At 41.5% G+C, this 13515-nt stretch overlaps 2 protein-coding genes across 3 annotated transcripts; one reads left to right on the top strand and one right to left on the bottom strand.

Moving 5' to 3' along the window:
* The first annotated feature begins 3798 nt into the window (after positions 1 to 3798).
* Positions 3799 to 8109, top strand: LOC141020448 (retinol dehydrogenase 7-like). 2 transcript variants are annotated; one of them, XM_073495522.1, is made up of 5 exons: positions 3799 to 3849; positions 5204 to 5518; positions 6862 to 7120; positions 7245 to 7408; positions 7487 to 8109. In XM_073495522.1, the coding sequence occupies exons 2-5, from the start codon at positions 5206 to 5208 to the stop codon at positions 7708 to 7710; spliced, it is 960 nt and encodes a 319-aa protein (XP_073351623.1). In that variant the 5' UTR covers positions 3799 to 3849; positions 5204 to 5205; the 3' UTR covers positions 7711 to 8109. The 2 variants fall into 2 exon arrangements, with proteins under 2 accessions (XP_073351623.1, XP_073351624.1); XM_073495523.1 differs by lacking the exon at positions 3799 to 3849 and adding an exon at positions 3894 to 4041.
* An 826-nt stretch (positions 8110 to 8935) lies between these two features.
* Positions 8936 to 12725, bottom strand: LOC140991992 (ATP synthase subunit beta, mitochondrial). The gene is made up of 10 exons (XM_073462178.1): positions 12589 to 12725; positions 11536 to 11709; positions 11269 to 11443; positions 10948 to 11069; positions 10653 to 10837; positions 10399 to 10557; positions 10132 to 10254; positions 9814 to 10026; positions 9522 to 9723; positions 8936 to 9405 (listed from the first exon to the last, which is right to left on the bottom strand). The coding sequence occupies exons 1-10, from the start codon at positions 12689 to 12691 to the stop codon at positions 9308 to 9310; spliced, it is 1554 nt and encodes a 517-aa protein (XP_073318279.1). The 5' UTR covers positions 12692 to 12725; the 3' UTR covers positions 8936 to 9307.
* Between the last annotated feature and the right edge of the window lie 790 nt (positions 12726 to 13515).

The raw sequence follows: 13515 nt of genomic DNA, 5'->3' as shown, positions 1-13515 counted from the left end.
ACAGCTTCAGTGGACCGATCACTCGATTTATTGAAAAGACTTACAATTGGGATTACTATACAGTGTTTCCTTTGCATTACAAAAGAAATCTTCAAAGCCAAACATCCCGAGTTAATGAGAATTAACAACGTTATTCCCTGACGGTGTCCAAAGCCTTAAAGGAATGTAAGAAAAGAAAAAAATGAAGTGTGAATAATCAAGGAAATCTAAAAGTAGACGATGTGTCTAATAGACGTAAACCCCAATTTAGCTTCATGTATTATACATTAAAATATTAACATAACCTCCTTTTAAAGTTCAGAAAGTGCATTTATTCATTGATTCGCTCATCTACCAAAATCAATTTGCACTGAAATGTCTTCAAATGCTTATAGCAAATAAGCTCGTAATTAATTAGATTAATTTTTAATGGTTGACAGCCCCAGTATTAACCTAATGTGCTCTGTCAGTGTATCAGCATTGCTGACAGTGGAGGGCCATTTTGTGTCCAGTGCTGTGGCCTCAGGACATTTTCAGATACAACCGTTTGTGCTACATCATGTAGTGTGATCGTAGCTTATTTTGTGCATTATAAGTTTTACTTTTTAAAAGAGTAAGAGTTAAAGACTCTTAAAACTCTTCCCCACTTAAGCATCAGAATTACTGTGTGTCAAAAGGCTGGGATTGCATCTACAAACACACCACGTTAGCTAATTATGCTACTTTTTAAGCAGTTATTAACTTTTTAAAAAAGAAATAAAACATTCTTCTTCTTATGAACGATAAGTATAACTGTTATTCAACACATTTTACTCAATTCAATACACTCCATAGTTTTGATACTTAGTCTGGTGTGACCAGTAGCTTACGGAGGCTAATGTCAGCTAATATTAGCAAAATTAGCTAGTATATCTACAATAACAGACATTGCTCACTCTAACACTCTTCCATACTGTTGCTACTGTTAAATTGTGGTTATGCGTTTAACATTATCCCATAATATCCACACTGTTTCTCAAAAGTCACACAGGCACTAAAGCTACAACACAGTTTTACTTTTCATCCGAGCACCAGCAGTGTGTTGACATTCAAACATTGTGCACCGGAGGTTATTGCCCTCTTCCACTCCAATTCCTGGTCCGCTTCACGTTTGGAGACGTTTGTCGTTTTTTTCCTTGACTGCAATAACTAGGGAATCAATGTCCTCATACTGCTGACCAACATACTAATGTGATATAAATAATACGTTTCAGACATATAAAAATAGGTAGAGTGAAGGTTTATTTATTTAACTTGCTAATAAATGAATTGTCAGCTCACCTTTTCTTGCATTTTATTAACTGTAGGATACATTTCTGTTCTGAGAAACCTTTTCTGAATTCTCAAAGGGAATAACAAAATTTGGTGAGACATTGTCGGCCTGTATCTGGTTTGTTTGGACAGCAGTAAGTCCTGAGTTATCCTCTTTTGTTAGCCAAGGGTAAAATGTAATGGACAATTAAACCCAATGTTAACCAATGTTTTGTTGTAGGTTTGGTTAAATCATTAACGCTTGAATAAACAGAGGTGCAACAGGTCTGATTCTAGATTTTTTTAAGTCTCAAAAAAAGTTTAATTTCCATCTATTCATCAGGCGATTCAATTACGTACGATAACCTACTACTTGTGTGTCATTTTGACTGATTGGATTCCTTCATGTTTACAAATGAGAACAATTGATTGCTCACTGGGGGTCGTGTGCCTGCGGTCATTCACCGCTGCCTTCAAATGCTGTCAGGAAACTTCAGAGACAAAGCCTACGAACATGTGTCAGAGAAGAGGATATTATTATAGGTCAACAACTGAAGAATTGAATCATGTTTTTTATTCTTTTAGATTGAGTTTTGATTTGACATTTAGAGGTTGGAAGACGTATTTTAGAAGAAGATATTTTACTACTCAACTTTGTTTAACAGCGCTGTGTATGAGCATGTTTTGTATTTCTATTTTCTATTTCAAACACAGGCCTGGAGCATTCACATGTGCAAACACTTGTAATCACAGCTTAATTACTGTAAAGATATCTTCGAGGAGTGCATGAAGGCAGCATCTGGACAACAGGAAATGAATCTCCAAACAACACTGCTGCCACCTTGTGGTAGAAATGTAAAAAGCTTCCCATGACCCTTGGTCGACACTGTAAAAGAGAAAGAGGGAACACTTTATTTAATGTGAAGAAATAAGCTGTTTATGTGAAGTTCACTCATATCAAGAAATGTAGGCTAACCCATAACCAGCATAGAGAATATAGGCCTTCGCCGTCTGTGGTTATAATGAGGATATCATTAGGACATCCTGTTTTGTTGGACAGAGGCAGGAAGTGTAATCATGTGCACGAGCATAGAAAGGAAACAGAAAATCTATTGAGCAGCATTTTTTTCTGGATGATAAGACATCAACATTAGCAACATTTTAACCTTGAGGTTTTGAATATGTTGTATGTTGTTTCATAGTGCCCTCTTATATAAACAACAGCGAGACAGAAAACCCTACAATACGAAACAAACCAAGACTGCAGTATTTTAGAAATCTGTTCAACTAAGCAGAAAAAACAGCAATCGCCACCAGATAAATAGGATTTTAATGGTATCCCCCTGTTAGAGCTGATTAGATGTCACTGAGATAACGAGATGAAATATGAGGCCTTTGCCATTAACTTGTATTTCAGCTGTTTAATATACACTGCATGTAAATGTAATGTTGGAGAAAAACATTTATATGTATTTATAGATATTAATGATACTATGTAAGCAGAGGAGTGTCTCCACATTGATGAATACATAAATAAACATGGAAACTAAATGAGGAAATAAGTAAATAAGTGCTGAAATAAGATAGGATGAGCCTTTATTGATCCCCAGAGGAGACATTACAGAAATAAGAACAGATAAATATAGAAAGTATAAATAAATAATGAGAGGTAATTAAATAATGGAAACATTTAGACACGTCACACTTTTTTATAATGATTATTTTATAGGTTTTATGAGACTGACCACTGACAGCTGTACTCTACTTAATACAATTCAAGTAAAATAATAAATAAATACAAGAGCAATTAATTAATTATGTTTATATTTCTATTGTGAAAACTAATAATGTTTTAACACATTATATTTCTGCACTTTTCAGGTCAAAAACAGGGAATGTAAAAGTCAGTTGATTGGCCTGTAGTAGGCAGTGTTGTACAAAGTACCCAAAGTCATATTAAAGATATTACTTTGGTAAAAGTGAAAGTCAACCATACAAAACACTTAAAGAAGAAGAAATGTACTTATATACTATTTAGTATGGGTAGAACGATTATTAGAGCCGATATTCAGCATTTTTCTAGATATCAGAAACAATGTTTGTTTTGTTTTTTTGTTTTTTTTTATTATAAATCTGATATTTGCCTCCTTAATGCAGTGCAGTGGCAGAATACAGTAGCAGAAATACGGAAATACTCAAGTAAAGATTTTACTTAAGTACAGGACTTGAGTATACGTACTTTTTTTACATTACATCACTGGTCACACAATGTAACGAACTGGCCACACAATGTAATGAACAGAAGGCTATATCATATATAATATATAGAATGAGTGTATAAATCATGTATGTTTATTTTATTTTATTTTATTTTATTTTTCATCTTTGGGCCCCAACAGATGTGCAGATAGCTGCAGCTGTTCCCAGTCTTGCCGACAGGTGGCGCCAGTTGTCTTGTCCCTGTTTATGACTCTGCAGCTCTCCTATTGGTGGAAGGGGACGTCATAATCTCTGGAGGGCGGAGAGCTTCACATTCCTCCACTGGTGGTCAGACAGCCAAGGGAGACCTCTGCGCCGCAAGTAAGACCTAATGTTCTGTAGTTTACACATTTAGACAGAAAACTGCAGGGAGAGTGTTTATTCCAGCCTGTCCACAGACTGTTATACAGAGGGACGACTGTGTTTGTATGTGAGGTTACATGTTGTGCACACCAGCCCAGAAAGAAAAGCATAGCAACATTTTTATCTGTTCATCAGGAAGATAAACGTTGAGTAAGTGAACTTTGAAATCAGTTCAACCTTCTTGTTGTTGTTGAGCAATTTAGCATCAATAACTTAAGGAAGTCACTGAAGGACTTTACTTTGTAGTTACATTAAATCACCAGAAATGTAATATTAAAGTCATCTGACAGACAGTTTATGCTTACTATCCATGTGTAGTGACAGAGATGTTTAAATCTCTGTTAAATGTCACAGATGCTCTTTTTAACTTCATTACAATTGTTTGACTGTTTTATTAGTTAGATCTGAAGGTTCCAGCTTAAAAACATGTGATTAATGGAGGAAATCATTAGAAATCAGCCCATAGCAAAAAAATAATTATTAGTTGTAGTCCTATACAAATAGGACTACAAAACCAACAGTGAAATTGTGTTTCACATGAATGTGGCAGTTATAATCTAATGATCAGTGTCAACGTCATTATCCTGATTACACACTTAAGTAAGTCGTGGCTCTCTTCCTTTGTCTCTCTGAGATTGTGATTATTTTGTGCGTATGTTTTGTGGTAACTACTGGTTGTGATGGTCAGTGCTCGGATTTATTTCCTTCACTGTTCCACTTCTGTAGCCCTAACGACTCTGAAACTCAGAGCTCATGTGTCCGTAACGACTCTGTAAGGACACTCCCACACAGTTTAATAGCCTGCAACTCCCCTCCAGTTGGTCAGAACTGAGCCTCTTGGATGATGAGAGGTGAAACATCTTCAAGAAACTGAAACAAGTCCAGTTGCGTGCGATACAGCACCTAGATTTGCCATGACCTGGATGGCTGAGAACCTTCATCAACATAATGTATGAGTAGCATTTTACTGTGGTAATTGGATAAAGTGGAGTTAATTTTAACCTGATTGGTTTTATGTACAGCATTGACTTTTATAAACCAATCATATGTTAAGAGGTAAAAGGGACGAAGTACATTATTTCCTCCCAAATGTAGTAAAGTAGGAGAACAGAGGAGCAAGTGCAAGCAAGTATCTCAAGCACTACTGAGATTATGTACATCTACATGCCAGAACTGGCTCATGCTGGTCTAGTTTAAACAAGAGCCACAGCAGGTAACTTTGACTTGCACAACATTATATTACAGCATATGGGCTCAGTGTGACTAAAAGTCTCTTCTGAGAAATCACATTTCCTGTTCTTTGTCCATACAGTCATGTTCCTGTACCTCCTGGGGCTGCTGGTTTTCTACTACCTGTACCGCTGGGTCAGGGAGCTTCCAAGAGTCCCTGACAAAGGCAACAAGTATGTGTACATCACAGGCTGCGACTCTGGCTTTGGAAACCTCCTGGCCCGCCACCTGGACAAGAAGGGGTTCAGAGTGATCGCTTCTTGTTTCAGCGAGAAGGGAGAAGAGGAGCTGAGGAAGGCGTGCTCAGGCAACCTGATCACAACACACCTGGATGTCCGGTCCAAGGACAGCGTTGCCAAAGTTGCAGCGATGATCAAGGACAAAGTGGGGGAGCACGGTGAGTGTTGACTGTTAGCGGAGATATGTGAACAACTGTTGGCTTGATAAGCATGAAACTACATGTTCCCGTTGGGATGAATTATAGTAACCTTGGTGATCCTCTGACCTTTCAACTGGGCCCTCTTCAGGCCAAAATACATGGAAAACCAATGACATTTCCAATCAGCCTCAATTATACTTTGTGTTTCATGCTAACTAGCGAATGCTAATTGTAATAACTTTGATGAACCTCTGACTTTTCATCTAGTGCCACTATCAGAGCGAAAGTTAAATGTGTCCAGTACTTTAGTTTATGACCAAATACATGATTTTTTGTGCTTATAGGCTAATGTTAGCGTGCTAACAAGCTAAAACAAGATGGTGAACATGGTAAACAAAATACCTGCATAGCATCAGCATGTTAGGAGTGTCATTATGAGCATGTTGACATTAGCATTTAGCTAAATAAATACTACTGTGCCTAAGTACAGCCCCACATAGTTCAATGCATAGCTGGAGATCCAAGATGGCCAAAGTCTGGCCTGCGGCAAAAGAAGGTTCCAATTAAGTTATATATTATACAATTATATGATTTAATTCTTTGTAAGGTAAAAGTGCTCTTTGATTATGTAGATCATCAATCATTAGTTATTAGTTCATAATCTGAGGACGGCAGAGTGATTAACTCTCTTAGAAGTCATCTAACTACAAAGCAAGGACTCTCTGTCTGTCTGTTACTCACATATCTCGAGAACCGTTCATCCGATCTACTTCGCACTTGCCAGGTTCGTGACTGAGGACCCAAGGAAGTGCAGTGTCAAGTTTTATGCAATTTGGACACATGACACATTCAACATTAATACATCTTGAATAAACAGCGAACAGCGCTCTGTGCAGCAGCCATGGTGTGGCTTCATGGCTCTGGGGAAGCAGACATAAACAAAATGGAGATTAGCGTAGTGCAACAACTTGCTGTAGAAATGCATTGCAGTGAGAAAAAAACAAAAGCAGATGGTTAAAACAAGTCTGAAAAAGTGGGGGGGGAGCGGGCAACACAGGTTTTCTATTCTTCAGTGAGAAGTGGAGGTGAGATTTTAAGTTTCTGTCAACAGTAGTATGCTAGTTAACATGCGTTCCACCATTGCACTGTCAAACATTTAACCAGCACACACTGATGCCAGTCATCACCCAACCCACTACCCTCACCTGAAACCTTGTTGGCATGCTTTGAATTCTCTCTCCTGCAGTATTGGACTCATCTCTTCAGTAGACTCTGTCTGCTGGTTTTGAAGTTTTAACATTTAGATTAAAAGTGTTAAAAACAGCTTTATTGACCAGACGTCCTCTGTGTGATTCCTCTAGGTTTGTGGGCTGTAGTGAACAATGCAGGCGTGTCCGTCCCCAGTGCTGCGTGTGATTGGCTGACCATCGATGACTACAAAAACATGCTGGACGTGAACCTGAACGGGGTGATTGCGGTGACCCTAAGCGTCCTGCAGCTTATCAAGAAGGCCAAGGGGAGGGTGGTCAATGTAGCCAGTGTGTTTGGGAGGATCAGTGTTACAGGAGGCCCGTACTGTGTCTCCAAGTATGGTGTGGAGGCTTTCAATGACAGTCTCAGGTGAAACATTAACTCAGACAGTCAATTATTTGTCAGAATGTCAACAGAGAGATTACTTACTTTGCTCACAAGTACTGATTGTACAGATTAACAATATTATTAATGAATTAACTCTTTGATTTAGGTTAAACATGGCACCTTTTGGCGTCAAAGTCCTCTGCATTGAGCCAGGCTTCTTCAAAACAAACGTGACTGACGCTGCTATCCTGACCAAAAACGTCCACACGCTGTGGGACAGACTGCCCCAGGAGGTCAAAGATGACTATGGAACAGAATTTCTGAAGAAGGGTAAGTTTGCCTCATCTTTTCTGTCATTCGTGTTTCAATTCACAAATGTATTTACTCCGCTTCTTTTTCCCCTCCCAGTGGAAGTGATGATATCAGACAAAGTTGCCAAGATAAGTGATGGAGATCTGATGAAGGTGGTCAACTGTATGGAGCACGCTGTAGCCGCCGTCCGGCCACGCACCCGCTACTCACCAGGCTGGGACGCCAAGCTCTTCTGGCTGCCGCTGTCCTACATGCCAACCTGCTTCAGTGACTATCTCATGAGCAGAGAGGCCATTCCTATTGCCAGGCAGATGCAATAAAGTGTGCTTTTTTAAAGTCCATGTGTTATCCAATATAAGTCTTTCAGTCTAATCTTTGTCGCTGGAAGGCCTTACCTCTGTGACATTAACCATTCAATTTAAAAAAGCACATTGTCTTTATTTTCTATAGACTGGCTTTTCTGACATGCAGTGTAACTGTGGGCATTTTCAAGGCCACCTTATCTAGTGGCAGATAGGGCTTCGCTCAGGCCAATGATCTGATCTTAGCCCAGAGCAGTAAAAAATAAAAAAAAACAGCCTGGTTTGGACTCACCTACAAAGTACATATGGAGCTGAAAAGTAAAGTGCTTCTTCCTGTATGTACATGAGTGATATTTCGTGGCGGTGTGTACAGGCTTGAAACATGTCTTGAAAACTATTAAAAACCAGTGGATTCAGTTTCTTCGAGTGTCTTATTTTTTCTCGTGGTTGCTGTAGGCCTTAAAGGTCAGTAAAACATTACAAATATAGCTGAAATTACAAGAATGCCAAGAAACAAACTGTTTGGACTTAAGTCAACATATTGTGTTGCAGAGACATTGACCCAAGTACTAAAGCATGCTAAATAGCTAGCACCTAGCCACATTGCACCTCAAGAAGTGATAGTACGATAATAAAGAGCACCAACGCTCCCTCGGTGCTTCAAGATCCCAGTCTATGGGTCAAGGTCAAATCATTATTGCTGGGAAGCACTGAAATGTGGTAAAGGTATTCATATATCTGCCCAGTATGACCATAAAAATGGCCTAAAATTGGCTTAAATATAACTCAAACCCTGCTGTCAGACTTCTTTATTATTGTTTTGTCTCATTTCTCTTATGACCCATTAAAAAAAAAAAAAAAAAAAAAAAAAAAAAAAGGTGCAATGTCTAAGAATCAGTCACCTATCAAATTCGTAGTAAACACAGCCCGTAGCTAGTTAGCAGTTCAGTCTGGGAGCTCGGGGACCAGAGGATTGATGTTTACACCATCAGCACAGGACAGCTGATTATGGACATGCCAACTTCAGCAGATACCTCTGCACCTCATTTTTGAATGTTTGCAAATATTTTACATACTGTCCCTTTAAAAAGTGTCCATCTGAGTAAAAAACATCTGGAATCCCCTCAAATTGGCAATCAATTTGATGCAAATATAGATATGAGTTATGAAAAATGTTCGAAATGTACCAAACCAGCTGTAATAGTTCTTCCCTTACCATGTGTTGAAACAAACACTCATCCAATTGTTTGTCCACCGTTTTATTTCAGTAAGAGACAAAGCTGCAACACAGTTCAGAAAGCTTAACATGGCTCAAGACTGCTATCCTGTGGTCAAAGTGGAGAAGGACAGCAATTTCATGAAACCCCCCTATTAGGAACAAGTTTATCAACTACAACTTTTAAAGCCTTCAGGAAATATACAGTTGACGAGCTGTTTTGTGTAAAGACAGTGTTTTATTCCATCTTCCATTGAAAACATTAAATAGAACTTTCTTTCAGGATGACGAGACAGGTACATTTGTATTTTGACATGTTTTACAAACCAAGTGCTCCTTAACCAACAGGACCCCTCTCCTCTCTTCTTCTCCCCACAACAGTTTAGATTGTTTGGATGTTTATGAGTGCTCCTCAGCCAGCTTCTCGGCCTTCTGAACGACTTCCTCGATGGGGCCGACCATGTAGAAAGCCTGCTCGGGCAGAGCGTCGTACTCACCTGTGGGGAAACGGGGACAAAAAGGCAACATCAGTACTGAAAAATGGAGCCGAAGAAGTTGAGGGGCACAATATAGAAACATAATTTAAAAAGTTCATGAGTGCTGCTGAACCTACCTCCAAGGATGCTCTGGAAGCCCTTGATGGTCTCCTTGAGGGGCACCAGCTTGCCCATGTGGCCAGTGAAGACCTCGGCCACCTGGAAGGGCTGGGACAAGAAACGCTGGATCTTACGGGCGCGGGCCACAGTCAGTCTGTCCTCCTCAGACAACTCATCCATACCCAGAATGGCAATGATATCCTGCAGGGATTTGTAGTCCTACAAGGAAGAGGAAGATAAACTGTTTATAACCTAATGAATGTTTTGTTAATTGCATAAAAAAAATACACATTTTGATTAAGTACAAACCTGAAGGATTTTCTGCACACCACGGGCAACATCGTAGTGCTCAGCTCCGACAATGTTGGGGTCCATGATACGGGAGGTGGAGTCCAGGGGGTCGACAGCGGGGTAGATACCCAGCTCAGCGATGGCGCGGGACAACACAGTTGTGGCGTCCAAGTGAGCGAAGGTGGTGGCGGGGGCAGGGTCAGTCAAATCATCAGCTGGCACATAGATGGCCTGATTGAGAGAATGATCCAATTATACATCAATAGTCTTTATCAACCATCTTTTATACTTCCTTTTAGCAAATTAAATGCAGTGCGAGTCTGTTGTCCTTTTTACCTGCACAGATGTGATTGAACCCTTCTTGGTGGTGGTGATTCTCTCCTGCATGGTACCCATGTCAGTGGCCAGAGTGGGCTGGTAACCCACAGCGGAGGGGATACGACCCAGCAGGGCAGACACCTGAGGAGCACAAGATTCATTTTGACACACTGCATCTGAATTGAAAATTACAACTCTATTAGCTTTTCTTTAAATAAATTAATCCCGTCACATTTCCTGCTCCTGTGACTTTGTCACTGACGGACATGATGATGTTTTACACACCTCAGAGCCAGCCTGTGTGAAGCGGAAGATGTTGTCAATGAAGAGCAGCACATCCTGACCCTCCTGGTCACGGAAGTACTCGGCTACGGTGAGACCAGTCAGAGCCACTCTGGCACGGGCACCTGGGGGCTCGTTCATCTGTCCGTACACCAGCGCCACCTAGCAGGGACAAGAGGTGAGGTGAGTTGTTGTTGTTGTCGTCATGTCGAAGTAAATATGCAGGTTTCTTTAATTTCTTTTGCCAAACTTCTCACCTTGGAGGTGGTGTCCTTCAGGTTGATGACACCTGACTCAATCATTTCATGGTACAAGTCGTTTCCCTCACGGGTACGCTCTCCCACACCGGCGAACACGGAGTAACCACCATGGGCCTTGGCCACGTTGTTGATGAGCTCCATGATCAATACAGTCTTGCCGACACCAGCACCACCGAACAGACCTGTGAACACAAGAAACACAAGGTCAGTTTTGTGATATAACCAAGGGGCTTCGAAGAAAACATCCTGCCTGTAAAACAAACACTGAGCAAACCTCCATCTTAACACTTACCGATCTTTCCTCCCTTGGCGTAGGGGGCCAGCAGGTCCACAACCTTGATGCCAGTCACCAGAATCTCCTGCTCCACACTCATGTCGGTGAATTCAGGGGCTTCAGCGTGGATGGGTGCAGTCCTGTAGAAAATAAGAAAACAAAAATATTGAGACTTATCACAGCCCACTACAATTTTTAAGCTCAACATTTTGAATATGCTACCTCTTCAGTACCTGCTACATTGCTACTTTTTACACCAAAGTCACGTCACTATCGTCATTCTGCCTGACATTTTGAAGGTCACGACAAACACAATTGTCATTTTCAAAGTGAACTCACTGCTTGGTGGAGATGGGACCCCTCTCGTCGATGGGCTCACCGATGACATTCATGATCCTGCCCAGGGTCTCGGGTCCCACTGGGATTCTGATGGGGGCTCCAGTGTCCAGAACCTTCTGTCCACGCACCAGACCCTCTGTACCATCCATGGCAATGGTACGCACTGTGTTCTCCCCTAAACACAAACATGGTTTTGTGTTATTGTCTGCATGTTTTCTGTTTGCTCATATGGGTACATGACTTAAAGTTGTCATCCCAGATGCTCACCAAGATGCTGTGCCACCTCCAGGACTAGCCTGGATTCGCGGCCGGCTACTTCCAGGGCGTTCAGGATGGGAGGGAGGCCCTCATCGAACTGGACGTCGACGACGGCACCGATGACGGCCACAATACGCCCATTGGCGGTGGCAGCGGCGGCGGCAGGTGCGACATAATCTCTGCCTGTAAAGTAACGCAGACAGTGTGTGCATTTAGTCCAGCGTCACACATGTGCGCTGCAGTCATGACCTTGTTATGTTGGTGCTCGTTTGTCTCCAGTGGAACAGCCCGTCTGCTGGCGTGCAGGGCGGTCAGACAACTGCGTGTCTGGAGGCTCCGGCTCAATGTCAAGTCACAGCCGTCGGCCACACTACGACTTAGCTACAAAACACAACTGAAATGATCGAGTAACCCCCTCTTACAAAACAGTAGCATACGTGTGTGAAATATAAGTAGATTTTGATTAGTAAACACTCCAACAAGCCATTTCCCGACTAGACAACGTTACGTGTCAAGACTGTCAGATGAATGAAATGCACTTTAAGCTAACATTGCTAACGCTGTGCTGTAAAAGACTGACGCAGGACACTCAAAGTACATATTTACTGTTTGTTATAATAATCTTAAAGCAGTTTCTGATGCTGTAAGAATTCACTGCGTCTTGAAATAAACGCTGCACACCGTTTAACCTTGCTAATCTGCTAGCCAGACCTTGCTAAAACCCAACTTGTAATGCTAACTTAGCAGCCTCTGCACAGCCTCATGTCATTACACAAAGGTCATTGCTGCTAGCACAAGAACAACACAGCCAGCTGACTTTCTGCTGCACGACACCTGTCAATAGACGCACACATGCACATGTGTAACAGTTTAACAATCTGGAGTGGCTCAAGTCTGATTTAATTTTGACATTTCAGTTTTAAGGCCTGTTCCGGCACCGGCAGGACAGTCAGCGTGTTGCTAGCGGCAGCTAGCGTTAGCATAGCCTCTGCCCTTCTCTGACAGACGCGTGAATGCGTCGTTTCTTTCCACGATTTCGGTCCAGCGGCATGCGGGACTTACGTGAGAGGACGGCTGGGGATCCAACGAGAGCCTTCAGGGGCTGGACCCCAGGCTTGAGAGCCTGCAGAGCCCCGGTGCAGCAGCGTCCCACAGCTCCCAACATCGTCAAAATGGCTGAAGGTGGAAAGAGACGGAGGAACTTGGGGCTTTATAATGAATGACCGCTGAGGCCGACTGCGCATGCGCGCTACGTAGACTGCGCATGCGTAGATGTTAAGTGCATCCAGCTGACATTCTGCCCTCCAGAGCAGACCTGTTTGACAGCACATGTGACAGCTGAATGACAGTCCACAGAAAAGGTTACATACTGTATCATTTAGTTATCATTTCAGTAAGTCTCTTAGTAATGTACATCTTCATGGTAGTTCATGGTTTAGGCGTCATAGTGTCCTAATATCCAGTTTGTACACAATGTCCCATGTCAAGGGGAGGAAAGTTTCCCGCTGCACCCCTGACATTTGTTGTTCATATTCGGCCCCTGTCTGGCTGAGGAGAGCGTCCTATGTCTCCAGAAAAAGTGGAAAAATGTCCACAGTTGTTATCTGCATGCTCTGACTGAAACCTAGAGGACTCTGTATGTGTTTACAGAACTTTAATTAAACCATAAGACATTATCTTAACTATTTTACCCCAACATGTTCTACTTTTTATCAAATATAACAAAACATATAATCACTGTATAGTATTTGATGCCTTATTAAGAGTTAAACTACTCAGCTGTAATATAACGTAGTTAACACCTCAACCAACTACAACATTATAATGGTGCGTATACTTTAATGCACCGATAATAGTAATCCAACAATGTAATATATCCTGAAGGCAATGCTGAAAACTGATGGAGATGAGAGGATCACTCTTGTGAAGTCCTCACTCATCCATTCATCACTAAAGACTACCTGAAGTGTGTGTGTGTGTCTGTGTCTG

The sequence above is a fragment of the Pagrus major genome, chromosome 24 (genome assembly GCF_040436345.1).
Source record: "Pagrus major chromosome 24, Pma_NU_1.0".
In the NCBI taxonomy this organism is placed as follows: Eukaryota; Metazoa; Chordata; class Actinopteri; order Spariformes; family Sparidae; genus Pagrus; species Pagrus major.
Note: the sequence above shows the minus strand (reverse complement) of the source record. Positions and strands in the feature narration are given on the sequence as shown.

Coding starts and splice junctions, on each gene's coding strand:
- LOC141020448 (XM_073495522.1), top strand. CDS start 5,206: ATGTTCCTGTACCTCCTGGGGCTGCTGGTTTTCTACTACCTGTACCGC. Junction 7,121..7,244: donor GCTTTCAATGACAGTCTCAG/GTGAAACATTAA, acceptor TCTTTGATTTAG/GTTAAACATGGCACCTTTTG. Junction 7,409..7,486: donor AACAGAATTTCTGAAGAAGG/GTAAGTTTGCCT, acceptor TTCCCCTCCCAG/TGGAAGTGATGATATCAGAC.
- LOC140991992 (XM_073462178.1), bottom strand. CDS start 12,691: ATGTTGGGAGCTGTGGGACGCTGCTGCACCGGGGCTCTGCAGGCTCTC. Junction 10,838..10,947: donor CGCCAAGGGAGGAAAGATCG/GTAAGTGTTAAG, acceptor TTGTGTTCACAG/GTCTGTTCGGTGGTGCTGGT. Junction 10,558..10,652: donor TGAAGGACACCACCTCCAAG/GTGAGAAGTTTG, acceptor TGTCCCTGCTAG/GTGGCGCTGGTGTACGGACA.